Here is a 14,186-nt window from a genome sequence, read left to right on the forward strand (position 1 = left end):
AAATGGCTGCCTCTACATCCAGCAGCACTGCTGGGGCTGCTGGAGGCCACCTCTGGGGAATGAGGCTTTCATCCCTTTCCTCTGAGTAAAGGCACGGAGGCTACAAAGGATCTCCTCCATTCTGAGCCAGCTATTTTGCTGGCACAGACTGGAGGAGCTTCATGTTGGGTTTTTCAGCCTGATTTTATAGGATCTGGTGGAGCAGGGCTATGTAGCTGTAGGCAAGCTACTGTCTCTCAAATTTCATACCCTTACTCCTTGCAATATGAAGATAATAGTACTCTCCTTCCTTATAAGATTTTAAGGATTTAACTGAGGCAATATGTATGAAATGCTTTGAACACACAAAGTGTTTTATATGAAATATTACATTAGCTAAGAAATATATCTTAATGAACGACAAAACCAGGGATCCAAAAATTTTGATTGCTTTGGTAGCCTGCTGTTATTTATAGTCACACTACCCATTCCAACCTTTCTTGGGCATGTACAGAGGATTCATGGAAGAGAGTAGATCAGTCTTTCACTTTGCACCATCTTTGGATACCCAGAAGCCGTGAGACTTTTTTTTTCAAATAGATGCAGGAGTTACAGTTCTTGGAAAGGAGAGAGGAGCTTTCCACAGCTGACATTGCAGCTTAAGTAAACCTATTTCTGAAAAGACAGTAAAAGTGACAAGTTATACCTGATTAGTCACTTTCTGTGAAACTCAATTTTCCGCCAATGCACATCCCACAGAAGGGAATAAAAGCTGTGGATGTAAAATGGTTCCAATTCTAAAGACTTATCCTGAGTAATAAATGTGAACAAGATATAAACTCAAGGAACAGAACAGGTTAGACTTGAGCAACATGCTATAATGAACATATCAATAATGATCATATTTTTTACCTTAGAAGGGAATGCAAAGAAGTTACAAAGATGTGACTACATTAGCAAAAACAGAAACAGAGTTCTGTCACCTGAAAGAGTAACTGCCCAATGCTAACAAATACCACCCCCCCCCCGGGCCAATGCAGCCACACCACCAGAGTGCACGCTGCATCCTGTGGTGGGGCAGTCCCACAGATTTTTTTCTGGGTAAGGGGACATTTGTTCCCTTGCCCAGGAGTAAGCTGCCACTGTCTGAATGGATCTACTTGGACCTGCATCAGCAATATAGCTGATGGCAATATAGCATCAGCAGTATAACCTGAGTGGACTTGGCAGATCAAGGCTAGGAAAGAGAATAGGATATTGGCAGCAGCTCTGATACCACCCCCTGGTCTTGATTTGCCCTCCGTGCCCAACTTAATAATAATAATAATAATAATAATAATAATAATAATACAGGTATTTATATACCGCCTTTCATGGTCGTCAGATTTCTCCTCAGACTTTATTTCAAGCTGGTTTACACAGGCAGGCTATACTAAATCCCTATAGGGATTTTTACAATTGAAGAAGGTTCTGTCTTTCAAGAACTACAACATTTCAGATGGATCCTTTTATGATCTGGTATAACATTCTGGCCTCCAGTTTCATCCCACGCAAGCTGACAGTCCTTCATATCTCACTTGAAGGGCGGCCAGAGAGCAGATGGAAAAACTCGGCTCGGCTTGTCAGCTGCTTCAAGGTCTCGCCGTTCATGGTGCCGGTGGCCTCGAACTGGCAACCTTCAGCTGTTATCTTCAGGCAAACGGAGGCTCTACCCTCTAGACCAGACCTCCTGCCCAGAACTCCCTCTTTGTTGCTCCCCCTACCCACCCTATTGCATCTAATTCCTGTCTCCCTCCTGCCCCCTGCACTGACTTACTGGCACCAGGGGACGTGGTCAGTCTGTAGCCACTTGTGGCATCAGTTTTGCTAACTGCAAAATGGCATGTCACATTTGTAACAGTTGTAAAGGGCTTTACGCTGCTAGAACACTAATTCTGACAGAATAGGGCCCTTCTACTATGGGACTATAACTCATATATTGTTGCATAAGCTTCTGTGGGCTAGAGCCACTCCATGGATTCATTTGCACACATTTGACCCACTTCTACAGGTCTCTCTTGCATCGATTGGTCTTTTAAGTTCATTTTTCTCACTCTGTCTGAACTTAAGGACATGTACGAGTACTTTTATGTCTGTACTTTTATTTGAAAGATTTATAGATTGTCTTTCTTAAGCTGATTCAAGGCAGATATATATCACCCACTATCCACCCACTGAGGTGATCCTTCATACATCTGACAAAGTGCACTCTAATCCACATAGTTTATGCCACAATAAATTAATTTGTCTTTACAATGCTTATTTCAATTCCAACTATACATGCTGTAATCATTACATTGTCTTGTCAAATAAAATCATAATACTAATTGCAGCATAATCTCTTGAAGCTCCAACACTGTAAGAAGTGGGTAGCACCACCAACACTGTCATGTCAGAGCTCTGTGAGACAATAACATTGAACAGTATTCCTGATCAAGTGAATGGGATGTTACCGCCATATCAACCCCATGATATTATAAGTTTTAAATATCTGATTATCATAGTCCTGGGGGGCTTGAACCCAAAGGGAAAAGTCCTTAGAACAGTGGTTCTCAAACATTTAGCACTGGGACCGACTTTTTAGAATGAGAATCTGTCATGACCCACCGGAAGTGGATCAAGCAGGAAAAATTTTTAACAATCCTAAACTGCAATCCTATCCACACTTACCCAGGAGTAAGTTCCTTTGACTATCATTATTAAAAGCATATACATAATTGCCTGTTAAAAGTACAGATATGTAACATTTCCCCAAATGCAGTCACATACCATAGTAACATCAAGTCTAGTATATTAAAAATAAAATACTGAAATGAGCGGGGACCCACCTGAAATTGACTCACGACCCACCTAGTGGGTCCCAACTCACAGTCTGAGAAACACTGCCTTAGATAATGGTGTTTCTCTAGAAGAAACTAACATGCAAAGGCTTCAAGGACAAGTACTCAGATTGGACTATTTTCTACAATTTCACTAGGGGTGTATATGCTACTTATTCTTACATATATTTCCACCTTCCTGTGCACAAGCATTGCGTGTTTGAGGCTGCAATCCCATACACACATACTAGGGCCAGTGAACTCAATGGACCTTACTTCTGAGTAGCCATGCATAAGTTTGCACTGCCAGACACTAATCTTCACAAGCTTTTTAGGCAGGAGATCATACATCTCAGCTGTTATCATTCTTTCTTAGGTCTTAAACACACTTTAAGTGTGTTGATTCAGTCTAAGCATAGCATCAGCATTTTGGATTGCAGCATCCCATTGCTGACTCAGGCCAAGTCTGTTATCCACTGAAACTGCTAAATGCTTGGAAATGCTGCTACTGCTGCTTAGCCAATTATGCATGTTCCATCATAATTGTGTGCATTTGACAGCCCAACCCTATAGAAGCTCAGTGAGATTTACTTTGGGTAAGAATCCTGCAATGGTAGAACTGGCTCTACCATTTCACACCAGTTCTGAATCCTCACTCTTGCAAAACCAAGTCTCTGCAGGCAAAATCTGCTTATCAGGGAAAGAGGTTCTAGTCCAGTTAATTGTCTGATGTGCTAACTTTCTACTTGCATGTCTCATGGATGCAAATTTGCAGTCATCCACTTTCATTCCGATGTAATGCAGTCCCTTCTACCATCTGCACATGCAGACCAAGCTGGTAGGTCAGTCAATTTTCCATCAGAAGATCACAGAAGGTGGTAGCGCCAGTAACTCTGAACACCACAGAACCGGGACAAATAAATTAAAATTTGCTTCAGCAACTGTGTACTCCAGGGCTACCCATTGTGTTAACAGCTGAAGTGGTGTAGAAATTTGCAAAGACAAACAAATCTTTCTGTGCACATATCCTTGGTACTTCACTGTACCGTGTCCCCTCCACTTCATTACAAGCATGCTGTTTCAAGAACAGAAGCGTGCAAGGTTCATATTTCTTTGGTTTCTAAAGAAAAACTTCCACTTATATAGCAAAGAACCAAGCAGCAGAAGATGAAGCTTGCTCTCAGTCTGTCACAATCCAGTTGCTGGGAGAGTAAACAAACACAGCTAGCAACCTCATTACCCATTCTATCACTTGGCAAACACCCACTTTAATACGCTATGAAGAGGGAGAATTGTCTGGACAAATAAAGTATGTACTTCGAAGGAGACTGGTAGAAATGCACTGTCTAAAGCCAAGTACACGGTAGATAAGAGGTTAATAGGAACAGTGGCACTGCTTAGCTATGCCTTCTAGAAAAAATGATGTCATCCAATTTCCTTCATTTGCTTGGCTCAGCAGATCTTTAGCTCATGACAATTCAATCCTGTAAAATACTCCTTTTTGGCGTCAATAGCTAAGAGAAGCTAAGAGTGGTATATCATTCAAACTGACTCCTGACTTGCATTTGATGAGACCAAACTTTACCACGTTGGCAGAGGAAACAAATAAAGAAGTAAAACTAAACTTAAACAGGTAAAGCAGTTCACCAGTTAATAGCAATACTTCAAGGTTGCCAGATAGTGCTGATTAAAAAAAAATAAAAATCCTCAAACCTGCAATATTGTGCATGATTACAAATATTGCAAATGTAGCCTCTGAACTACAGGGCAAGGTTCCAAAGAACCACACAATAGCCAGCGTGGTGCAACAGTAAGTGTATTAGGATTGAAATGGGGAGACTAGGGAGGCAAATATGCACATTCGCCTGGGACTAAGCTCCATTCAAGTCAATGGAACTTACTTCTGCATACATGTATAGGATTGCATTGTAAAATTCAGATCTCTACTCAGCCAGACAGCTCACTATGTAACCTTGGGCAAGTCATGATCTCTCAGTCTAACCTACCTCAAAAGGTTGCTACTACTGTAGTATAAAACAGAGTGAGGAAGAAGCATGTGTGGCATTCTGAGCTTTACATTAACTTGCCCATCCCTTTTTGCAAAACTGATTGCCTTCTGTCTCTTTGACAAACTGCATGTGTGATAGTTTAGTGCATGACCCCCCCCCCCAAAAAAAAATAGAATGTTGGAAACTACAGATATAATTAGCCAGAAGTCAGTCCTCATATATCCTTTCATAGAATAAACTGGGCATTGCTTTACCCAGCTCTTCTGCTGAGTAATATCTTAATCATCAAAGAGGCAGGCAAACAGCAAGATGATACAATTGCTATTTGGATCTGGAGAAGGTTCAATAGAATTGAATGTTTTGGTTCTCTTAGACAAAAGGGGGCAAAGAGAACATCTCTCAGACATCATGGAGCCTCATTTCAAGTTTTCAGATTAGTTTTATGGAACAATTTACATAAGTCTAAAATTCATCAATGACAGTTACAGTGGATGCAGCCAAATTATATCTTCAGAGCAAATACTCATTTGTTATTAAATGAATTTATTGATTGTGAATAATATAACAAAGCAAGACCAAGTAGAGGCGGCACCTTTTAATAGACAAAGCAACAGAATTATCACCAACATTTCAGGTGGCTGTCTTCTGCCAATAGTATTAAGAACTGATGCCTGGGATGGATGGTGGTGTGTTGCCCTACCTGTACGTTTGGCACTTTGGACAGGGTCAGGCCAAAGTGAATTATGTGAGTCAGATTCAAAGTGCCTTTTTCCCTAGTGTGGGCAATATCTCCCATCTTCATTCCTTTTGTGTTTATGAGCAAAGTCAGAATAGGAGCCAGTATGCTAATGTTCCCAAAGCTTCCATCATTTCCTGATGATACTTGAAGTGGCTGTTCAGTTTTCAAGATATGGAGAAAATCTATGCAAGCCCATTTGGTTCCACAACAGAGCAACCAACATTCCCCCAATAAAACCCTGACTTGAATCTTCCCTGCCCTGCTCTTCTCTTGCCATGGACAAGAGCAGCACCCAATTCCCTTTTTAAGTAAAGCAATGATAGCTTCTCCAGCCTTAATGGAATGATCTCAAAAAAGGACTCATTTTTTTATCTTCTCAGGAACTGAGAGTTAACAAACACCTGCCTTGTGATCCAACTTTGAAAGACACTAACAGTTTGGAAGGAGTTACAAGAAAACACTGAAACAAATTAATAGAGAATAAAGCTGTAGTTCTATCTTTCCACTTATCTGGAAACAAGCCTCACTGAACACAGGTACAGTGAATTAAAAAAAAAAGGGGGGGGGGTATAACCAGACAGAATAAGACAATCTCTGCTTAGCCAAGGCCATGAAAGCATGGAGCTCCATACTGAGAGGCATAACTGAAGAGCAGGCTCCTGGTATCAGCAAATGAGGAACATTATACTAGATAAGCATAGGGTCTAGTGAATCATACTATTAATAAGTCTGTCTTTTTTTTTAAGATAAGATCAGAGAAACTGCAAATTAAGGAACTTTCGCCTAAATGCAAGAGCTTCAATAAACTCTTTGACTATGTTATTAACTGAACACATTCAGTACATTAAAAAAATGGACTCACAACCCAACTCTAATTCCCCCCCCATGCAGATGTGCTGTATCCTGCAGGGGAAGGTGGTCCTGGAGGTAAAGAACATTTGTTCCCTTGCTCAGGGGTAAGCCTCTGATGCTGCTATGGGTCTACTTGGACCTGCACCAGTGATCCGAGTGAACCCAGGAGAGGGGATACGATATTGGCAGCGCTGCTGGTGCAGATACTGCCCCTTCCCAGCCTTGGCACACTCCTCGTCTCAGTCTCTGTCCCATTCCTTCCCTTTCCTGCCTCCCCCATGCTAACTTACCAGCGCCAGGGCTTCTTTGCAGGCTGCTGGCACATGGCTGCTCACTGCTCCCCACTTTCAGCAGCAATCTGGCTGCAAAGAATAGGGAGGGGGTTGTCTTTTGTGACCACTGTAAAGCATGCTGTGTAGTTAGAATGCGAGGTCCAGCTATGTGGCAGGCCCATAGGATTGGGCCCTCAGGGTGTTATTCCTCCTACCTCTACTCTCCAAGGTTTCTTCATCATGCTTCCTTTGCAGTTGGTTTTAAGCTAAGCCCTATCTAACCATATCAATGCATCTGCAGGCACACTCCTGCTCTAACCATTCTGGCTGGTTCACACAATTTTTCTCCTTTCAGAAATATACATGGAAACACAAGAATTTAACAGACTTTTGCTGCCTTAGCAGCTTTGCAGTGAAGTAATGTTACAATCCTGTAATGCACTGCACTAATGGCTTGCATACTTGGAGAGCTAAGCCTCAGCTACTGTTTGCAATGCAACTATTCTTCGACTGCAGTCCTAACCACACTTTCCTGAGAGTAAGCCCCATTGAACAAAATAGGACTTATTTCTGAGTGGACCTGGTTAGGATTGTGCCCCTCATCCGATACAACCATAACAAGGTAGTATACAGTGGAAAACCAAAGACAATAGACTGATGGGATGTTTTGGAGGCTGGGTTCAAAGAAATAATTAACGGTAGAGTGGTAATTCTTATCTATGATTACACATCAGGTGTTAGGAAACTAGATTAACATAGGCCTAAAAGAAAATGCATTGAAACAGAATAAAGAGGAATCCAATTTTTCCTTGTTTCAGTTATCCTAACCTCATGAAAGAATGAATAAAATTACACTGAGACTTTACTCTTAAGTGAAGCCTGCTTGTTTTAAACTTTGTTCATCACTACAAGCACAGCAGCAGAACCACGCTCATTCCAGATTAAAAAAGTGATCATGTAGGTCTATCCTGGTAATTTACAGCTGTGCCAGTATACTGGCATCATGTAATGTTATTTGAAAACAAAGAATTGCTTAAGATCAAAATGTTCTGAGGGCAAAGGAAGAAGCAGCAAACCTAGGCCAGGGGAGTTTATGCCATCAGCTCATATAGAGACCAGTAATTACCTGATAGGACTGTTGGGGTAGCCCCTCCCACACCTTCCCAGGGAGCTTAAGCCTTTTCTGCCCAATGTTAAATGTACCCAACAGGGACCAAATGGGTTAAACCCATTTTTGCAGCCACATGTCCAGAGGGGAAAGAAGAAGCCTAGCCCAGGAGAGCTCATACCATCAGTGCCTGAAGGGACCAACATTGACCTAAGACAACAGTTTTACCTTTTGTAATTATTTATCCAGGCAATTATAAGCTGTATTTCTGTCTTTACAGGACTTTGATACAGTTGCAAAAGTAGGATCAGTTTTATTTTAATAGGGAAGGGGAATATAGGGTGTGTTGTGAAAAGTTAACAGCGAAATTGTGGCCCTTTTCAGTCATATCCCTCTGGCTTATTTTGGAACTTACCTCTTTATAGACTGTTCATTCCCTGTAAAGTCCTGTAAAGAAGTTATTGGCCAGAGGGGTCACTGTAACCTTATCTTTCCTGAACTGCTGAACAATAGTTAGCAAGGCCATGAAGCAGACTGTGGATATTTATTAGCACAGGTAAAATGGGCAGAATCAGGCCTCCCTCTGTCCTCTTCATCCACTGCTGAATAGTTAAGCATCTGAGTCTATTTTTATTCCTCTTACCATAGCTCTGCCACAGGGATGACATCATCGCTGCTGGATCCTCTTAGGCTGCAAGAGGATCCACTGGAGATAATCGCATTTAAAACAATGCGACAGGCAGCCCAAGCCTGTCAGGGATGCTCGGTGGGTGGGGAGGCAGGTGAGGCAGAGCCTCCCCACCGGACCCCTTTGAAAAGCAGCACCGCCATGTGAGGCAACCAAGACCCATGTGCTGTGCGCATGGGTCATGTGTGCTTGGGTGCCTCACATGGCGGTGGCGCTTCCCTGAACCGTATGCATGTCTACTCAGAAGTAAGTCCCACTATAGTCAATGGTAGTTACTCCCAGGTAAGTGTGGATAGAACTGCAGCTTGTTCCCCCTGCTGCACCCCTTCCCTCCCCTACCCACTGCCTCCCTCATGCACCACTAGCCAAGGCATTTCCATGCCACACACCATGGTCAGAAACAAACACTGCCATGCTGTCATTTCCATGCGCAGCCCACCTGAGGAGAGGCACTAGACAACCACAGAGGCTCTAAGAAGAACCACTCCTCCTCCTCACCCCCTCGTGGGAGAAAGAGAGGGTGGGGACCCTGCCGCGCATGCGCAGTCGCCTCGAAGTGTCAGCGTTCTGACACAGGGGCTGGGTGAGTGTGGAGACTGTCAGAACGCTGAGACGTCGAGGAGACCGCGCATGCGCAGCAGGGCGGGGGTGGTTGGGTGAGGGAAGAAAAGAGAGAGCGCGCGCGCGCGTGTGCGTGCCGGGCGTCGCCCCACCTCTGCCGCGCCCCGCGCTGGTCCAAAGGAGCCGCGCGTGCTCGAGGAAAGGGGGAGGGGCGGAGCGCCTGTCAGTCAGGGCGAGTCAGTCAGGCGCTGCCGGCTGGCTGAGTGGCCGGGCGGGCTGGTGGCGGTGCCTGCGCGGTGCAGGCCTCCCTATGTCTGGGCCGCTGAGGCGCTGAAGAGGAGGGAAGGGGTGGTCGGTCCTACCGCCCGCCCGGGCTCGGGGCGGAGCCGTGGAGGCGGGGAGGGGGCGATGAGCGCGGCAGCATCAGCCGCCGCCTGCAGCGGATCCGAGCTCGGCGGCTTCTTCCTCCTCCCGGACGGCGGCGGCGGGGAGCCCTGCGTGGCGATGGGGCCCGGGGAGAGCGCGGCCGCCTTCGGGGCGCTGCTGCCGCTGCCGCCGCTGACATCCTCGGGGCTGCCCTCTCCCCCCGGGGGCGGCGGCGGCTGTCGGGGGCGCTACCAGCTGCTGCTGTCGGGCCGGGCCCTGGCCGAGCGGTACCGCAGGATTTACACGGCGGCGGCGCTGAGCGAGCGGGAGCAGGCCGGCCACCCGGGCAGGTAGCGATGAGGCCGCGATCGGTCCCGGCGACAGTAGTGGTGGTGGTGGTGATGCGCACACGCCCGTCAGCCCAGCACACGCATCCGGGTGGCCGCAGCCCTGTCCGCGGCTTCCTGGGAGCAAGCCCCGTAGACTTACTTCCGAGGAGGCACGCAGAGGGTTGGGCTGCCAGTTCCCTACAGGTAACCTCTTCAGCCCCCCCCTGTAGCCACCAGGGCAGGTGCCAGCGAGCCCAGTGCGTGTCTACTCAGAAGTAAGTAGCAGTGTAGTCAATGGAGCTTACTCCCAAGTAGGTGTGGATAGGATTGCAACCAGCAACGCCTGACAACCCCAACGCCCTCCCAGGAACTCTGAGACCAGCGCCCTTTTGGGCTGCAATCCTATCCACCCTTACCTGGCAGCATGTGGACCATAATGGGGGTTACTTCTGAGTAGTCATGCAGAGGATTGGGCTTTGTTTGGGTGGCATCAGGATTCTACAGAGTCAGACCCCAACCCTATGCATGCTTGCTCAGAAGTAAACCTCATTATAGTCAATAGATTTTGCTCCCAGGTAAGGGTGGATAGGATTACAACCACAGACAGTGGAAGAACACAGATCAGTACAACCCACGTTCTTTCTGTGGTATTCCAAACTCTGGTTTGCATTTCTCATTGTCCTTATGAGTTTTTATCCTGCAGCTGCCCAGTACCACTGCCCATTGCAACAGCATTGGCTGGGGCAGTAGTGTACATATAGATATGTGTATGGTAGGTACAGTACACCTTATAGATATAGGTATTGTGAACTCTGACCCTAAGAGAGAGACTGTTTTTACAGATCCTGTGAATCCTGCTAAATCTTTAAACTTTCAGTTAGGGAAAAGGGGTTCCTGCCATCTCTAGAATAATGCTCAGGCTTGATGTTAATGGCCCATCCCCTTACAGGTATCTGAAATAGGTGACTTTTTTCTTCTTCCTTGAATCACCCCACACAGTGCAGATGCCTTAGGGCCCCCTTTTTCAACCACTGTGCCGTGGAACACTAGTGTGCAACCAGAATTTGGGGGAAGGTCATTTATTAATAGGGCCAGTGGGAGATGTGAGCGCCCACTTGCAGAATGGTGTGCCTTGTCAATTGTCCAAAGCCTGGTGGTGTGCCTTGACCATTTTAGTGCCTTGTCAGTGTGCCATGAGATGAAAAAGGTTGAAAATCACTGCCTTAGGGGCTAATTCTATCCAACTTTCCAGTGCTGATGCAGCCCCCAGGTAAGGGAACAAACATTCCCTTACCTCAAGGAGGCCTTTGTTACTGCTTCCCCACCACAGGATGTAGCATGTTCCCCATTGGCATGGCTGTATCGGTACTGGAAAGTTGGATAGGATTGGACCCTTACAGAACAGTCCTCTACATGCTTGCTGAGAACTAGGTCCTGCTTTGATCAGTAGAACTTACTCCCTGATATAGCCTAGGGCTGCAATCCTTGTACACGCTTAACTGGCAGTAAGTCTCATTGAACTAGCTGGGGCTAACTGCTGAGTAGATATTCATAGGATTGTTCTGTTACAGTGTAGTCCTGTGCGTGTTTACTCAGAAGTACATTCCATTGTATTCAGTGACACTCCTAGAAAAGTGTGCATAGAATTGCACTGTAAGTTACTTATGTCTCTAGTCTAGGTAAACATACAAATGGATAGCAGAACTTCTCAGAGTAAATATGATATTTTTTAATGTTTATTTGGGCAATGACTTACAGTACTGTAGTCTTTCCCAAGCAGGTTATGTTTCCCACCTGAAAACAATCTTTCTTATGTCAGGCAGGAATATGGTATTTTTCTAGACATTGTCTTCCTCTCCAGTATTGTTTCCCCTTAATCCATGCTTGCATGTGAATTAGGGGGAAAGAAGAGAATAGAATTAGGATTTGAGAACTTCTGTTGAAAAACTCCTAATATGGGTTAGTGTTTTCATTATTACTATCATTGAGTAAGGTAACATGGATTTGTCTGGTTTCAAGTCTAAGATATAGACCCTATTTCAGTGTAGTCTTTTCCCCCTTCCATCCATGTGAAACTACCTGTTGAGGAATAGATGTTACACAGATCAAAGAAGAATACAAAATTCCTGTAAACTTTTTATAGAGAAGAATTATTCTTCTAGAAAATGGATTTTGGCCAATCCATATGGGATTGAATTGATATAACATTTTTTTTACCCACAGATATTTCTCTGAAGGAAAGGTGTTGCTTCAGAGTTCATAGTGAAGGTTGTAGGATACACAGCAGGAAATTGGGAAAAAAGTGGATTTGTTTTTCGGTGCGTGCTAATGCACAATTTACTGACAGGTTGCCTACAAGAACCTACAAGAACCAGTCATTTTGGAATAGATAGCTTCTTTGTTAGTGTGGAAGCATGCAGTTCTTTCCAGAATAGGCCAAAATTGGACGATGGACTGCTTATTTTAGGATGAAGTCATGTTACAAAATGGAATTACATTGCTACCACTGAATAACCTGAATATCTGAAATAAAAATCATTGATTGCTGTTGTCAAGTAATACCCAAAGGAAGTCCAGATGGGATATGGTCATCTTGTCTTATTTTTGTTATCAAGCTAGATTTGTTGATTTGTTGAGTGTCACCTGCAATTATTGGGTGTCTTACTTTTGCTTAGATAAGTCCAATTATTGTATGAAGCAGTTTAAAACGTAAAATAAGAAAAAGTTAAAGATATGGTTCAGCCTTAAAGAGCTTATATTCTACAGTTTGACAATGAAAGAAGGAAGATACTGAGAATTGAATGAATACAAATAAAACTGGAAGTGTGAGAGACAAGGAATATGAACAGCTGTCCTACAAAAGTAGAAGTTTGACTTCTCATAAAACCTTGAGAATGTCTTTCCCCCAATATAGCAGAAGTTTGAACTATTGGGTGGTGATGGGGTCAGAAAAGGGAATAGTGAGGTGCTGATATTTGACATGCCCATAGAGCTGTTTAAGTTAGAAAGCGAAACCATTGAATCATTTTAAGAAGTATTCTACCAGCTCTGGACCTCCTCATTTGAATATGTGCTTAGTGACTTGGTGCCTTAATGCTAGAAGACTGCTGAAATACTGTACTGTCAACAATATGCTGATTAGGGGAATAGTTTTTTTATTACTGTTTAGCACTATCAGTGTGCATAGTACTTTGCAAAGTAGAAGACGGATCCCTGCCTTAAAAACTTGTAATTTAAAATTTGTCATTGGAATAAATAGGGAAAGAAAATGCACTTACTTCCCTTACATGTATTTGTACTTTAGTTTCAGTGAGGTATTGGGGGATAAGGGGTATGCTAAAATGCATAGGCCCATCTAGTCCAGCTTCCTGTATCTCAAAGCGGCTCACCAAATGCCCCAGGGAGCACACCAGATAACAAGAGACCTGCATCCTGGTGCCCTCCCTTGCATCTGGCATTCTGACATAGCCCATTTCCAAAATCAGGAGGTTGCATATACGCATCATGGCTTGTAACCCGTAATGGATTTTTCCTCCAGAAACTTGTCCAATCCCCTTTTAAAGGCATCCAGGCCAGATGTCATCATCATATCCTGCGGCAAGGAGTTCCACAGACCAACCACACGCTGAGTAAAGAAATATTTTCTTTTGTCTGTTCTAACTCTCCCAACACTCAATTTTAGCAGATGTCCCCTGGTTCTGGTGTTATGTGAGAGTGTAAAGAGCATCTCTCTATCCACTCTGTCCATCCCCTGCAGGGCTCCCCAGCTGGTTCGAAGTGAAAGTAGAGCGATTGCACTCTACTTCCGCAAATCCGAAGTGCCTCCCTGCCCTCCCTTAAGGGGGCAGAGACCAGGTCTTTCAGACTGGGGCGTCGCGATGCCCCAGTTTGAAAACCTCTCCCCTAAGGGCAGTGATTTTCAACCTTTTTTTGTCTCATGGCACACTGACAAGGTTCTAAAACTGTCATAAGAAACAACAGCTCCACTGGATCAGGCCATAGGCCCATCTAGTCCAACTTCCTGTATCTCACAGCTGCCCATCAAATACCCTAGGGAGCACACCAGCTGACAAGAAACCTGCATCCTGGTGCCCTCCCTCGCTTCTGGCATTCTGACATAGCCCATTTCTAAAATCAGGAGGTTGCACATACACATCATGGCTTGTAACTCATAATGGATTTTTCCTCCATTCGGTCAAGGAACACCATCAGTTTTTTGACAATTGACAATGCTGTTGGTGGGTGGCTCACAACCCCCAATAACCCCACTAATAAATTACCCTCTCCCAGACTCCCGCAGCACACCTGCAGACCATTCATGGTACATTAGTGTGTCATGGCACAGTGGTTAAAAATGGCTGCTTTAGGGAAATCCAGGTGAATATGGATAAAGTCAAGGGAAATGTTAGATTTTATTCTAGGCTT

General features: G+C 44.5%; 1 protein-coding gene across 1 annotated transcript in view; it reads left to right on the forward strand.

Moving 5' to 3' along the window:
* Positions 1 to 9,461: 9,461 nt before the first annotated feature.
* The window catches only part of MYCBP2 (MYC binding protein 2), a 187,656-nt gene continuing 182,931 nt past the window's right edge, over positions 9,462 to 14,186 (forward strand). The window contains exon 1 of the mRNA XM_066618790.1: positions 9,462 to 9,782. Coding sequence (XP_066474887.1) covers positions 9,475 to 9,782 — 308 coding nt within the window. The 5' untranslated portion in view covers positions 9,462 to 9,474. The remainder of the gene's footprint in view (positions 9,783 to 14,186) is intronic.

This window comes from Tiliqua scincoides, chromosome 3, assembly GCF_035046505.1.
Source record: "Tiliqua scincoides isolate rTilSci1 chromosome 3, rTilSci1.hap2, whole genome shotgun sequence".
In the NCBI taxonomy this organism is placed as follows: domain Eukaryota; kingdom Metazoa; phylum Chordata; class Lepidosauria; order Squamata; family Scincidae; genus Tiliqua; species Tiliqua scincoides.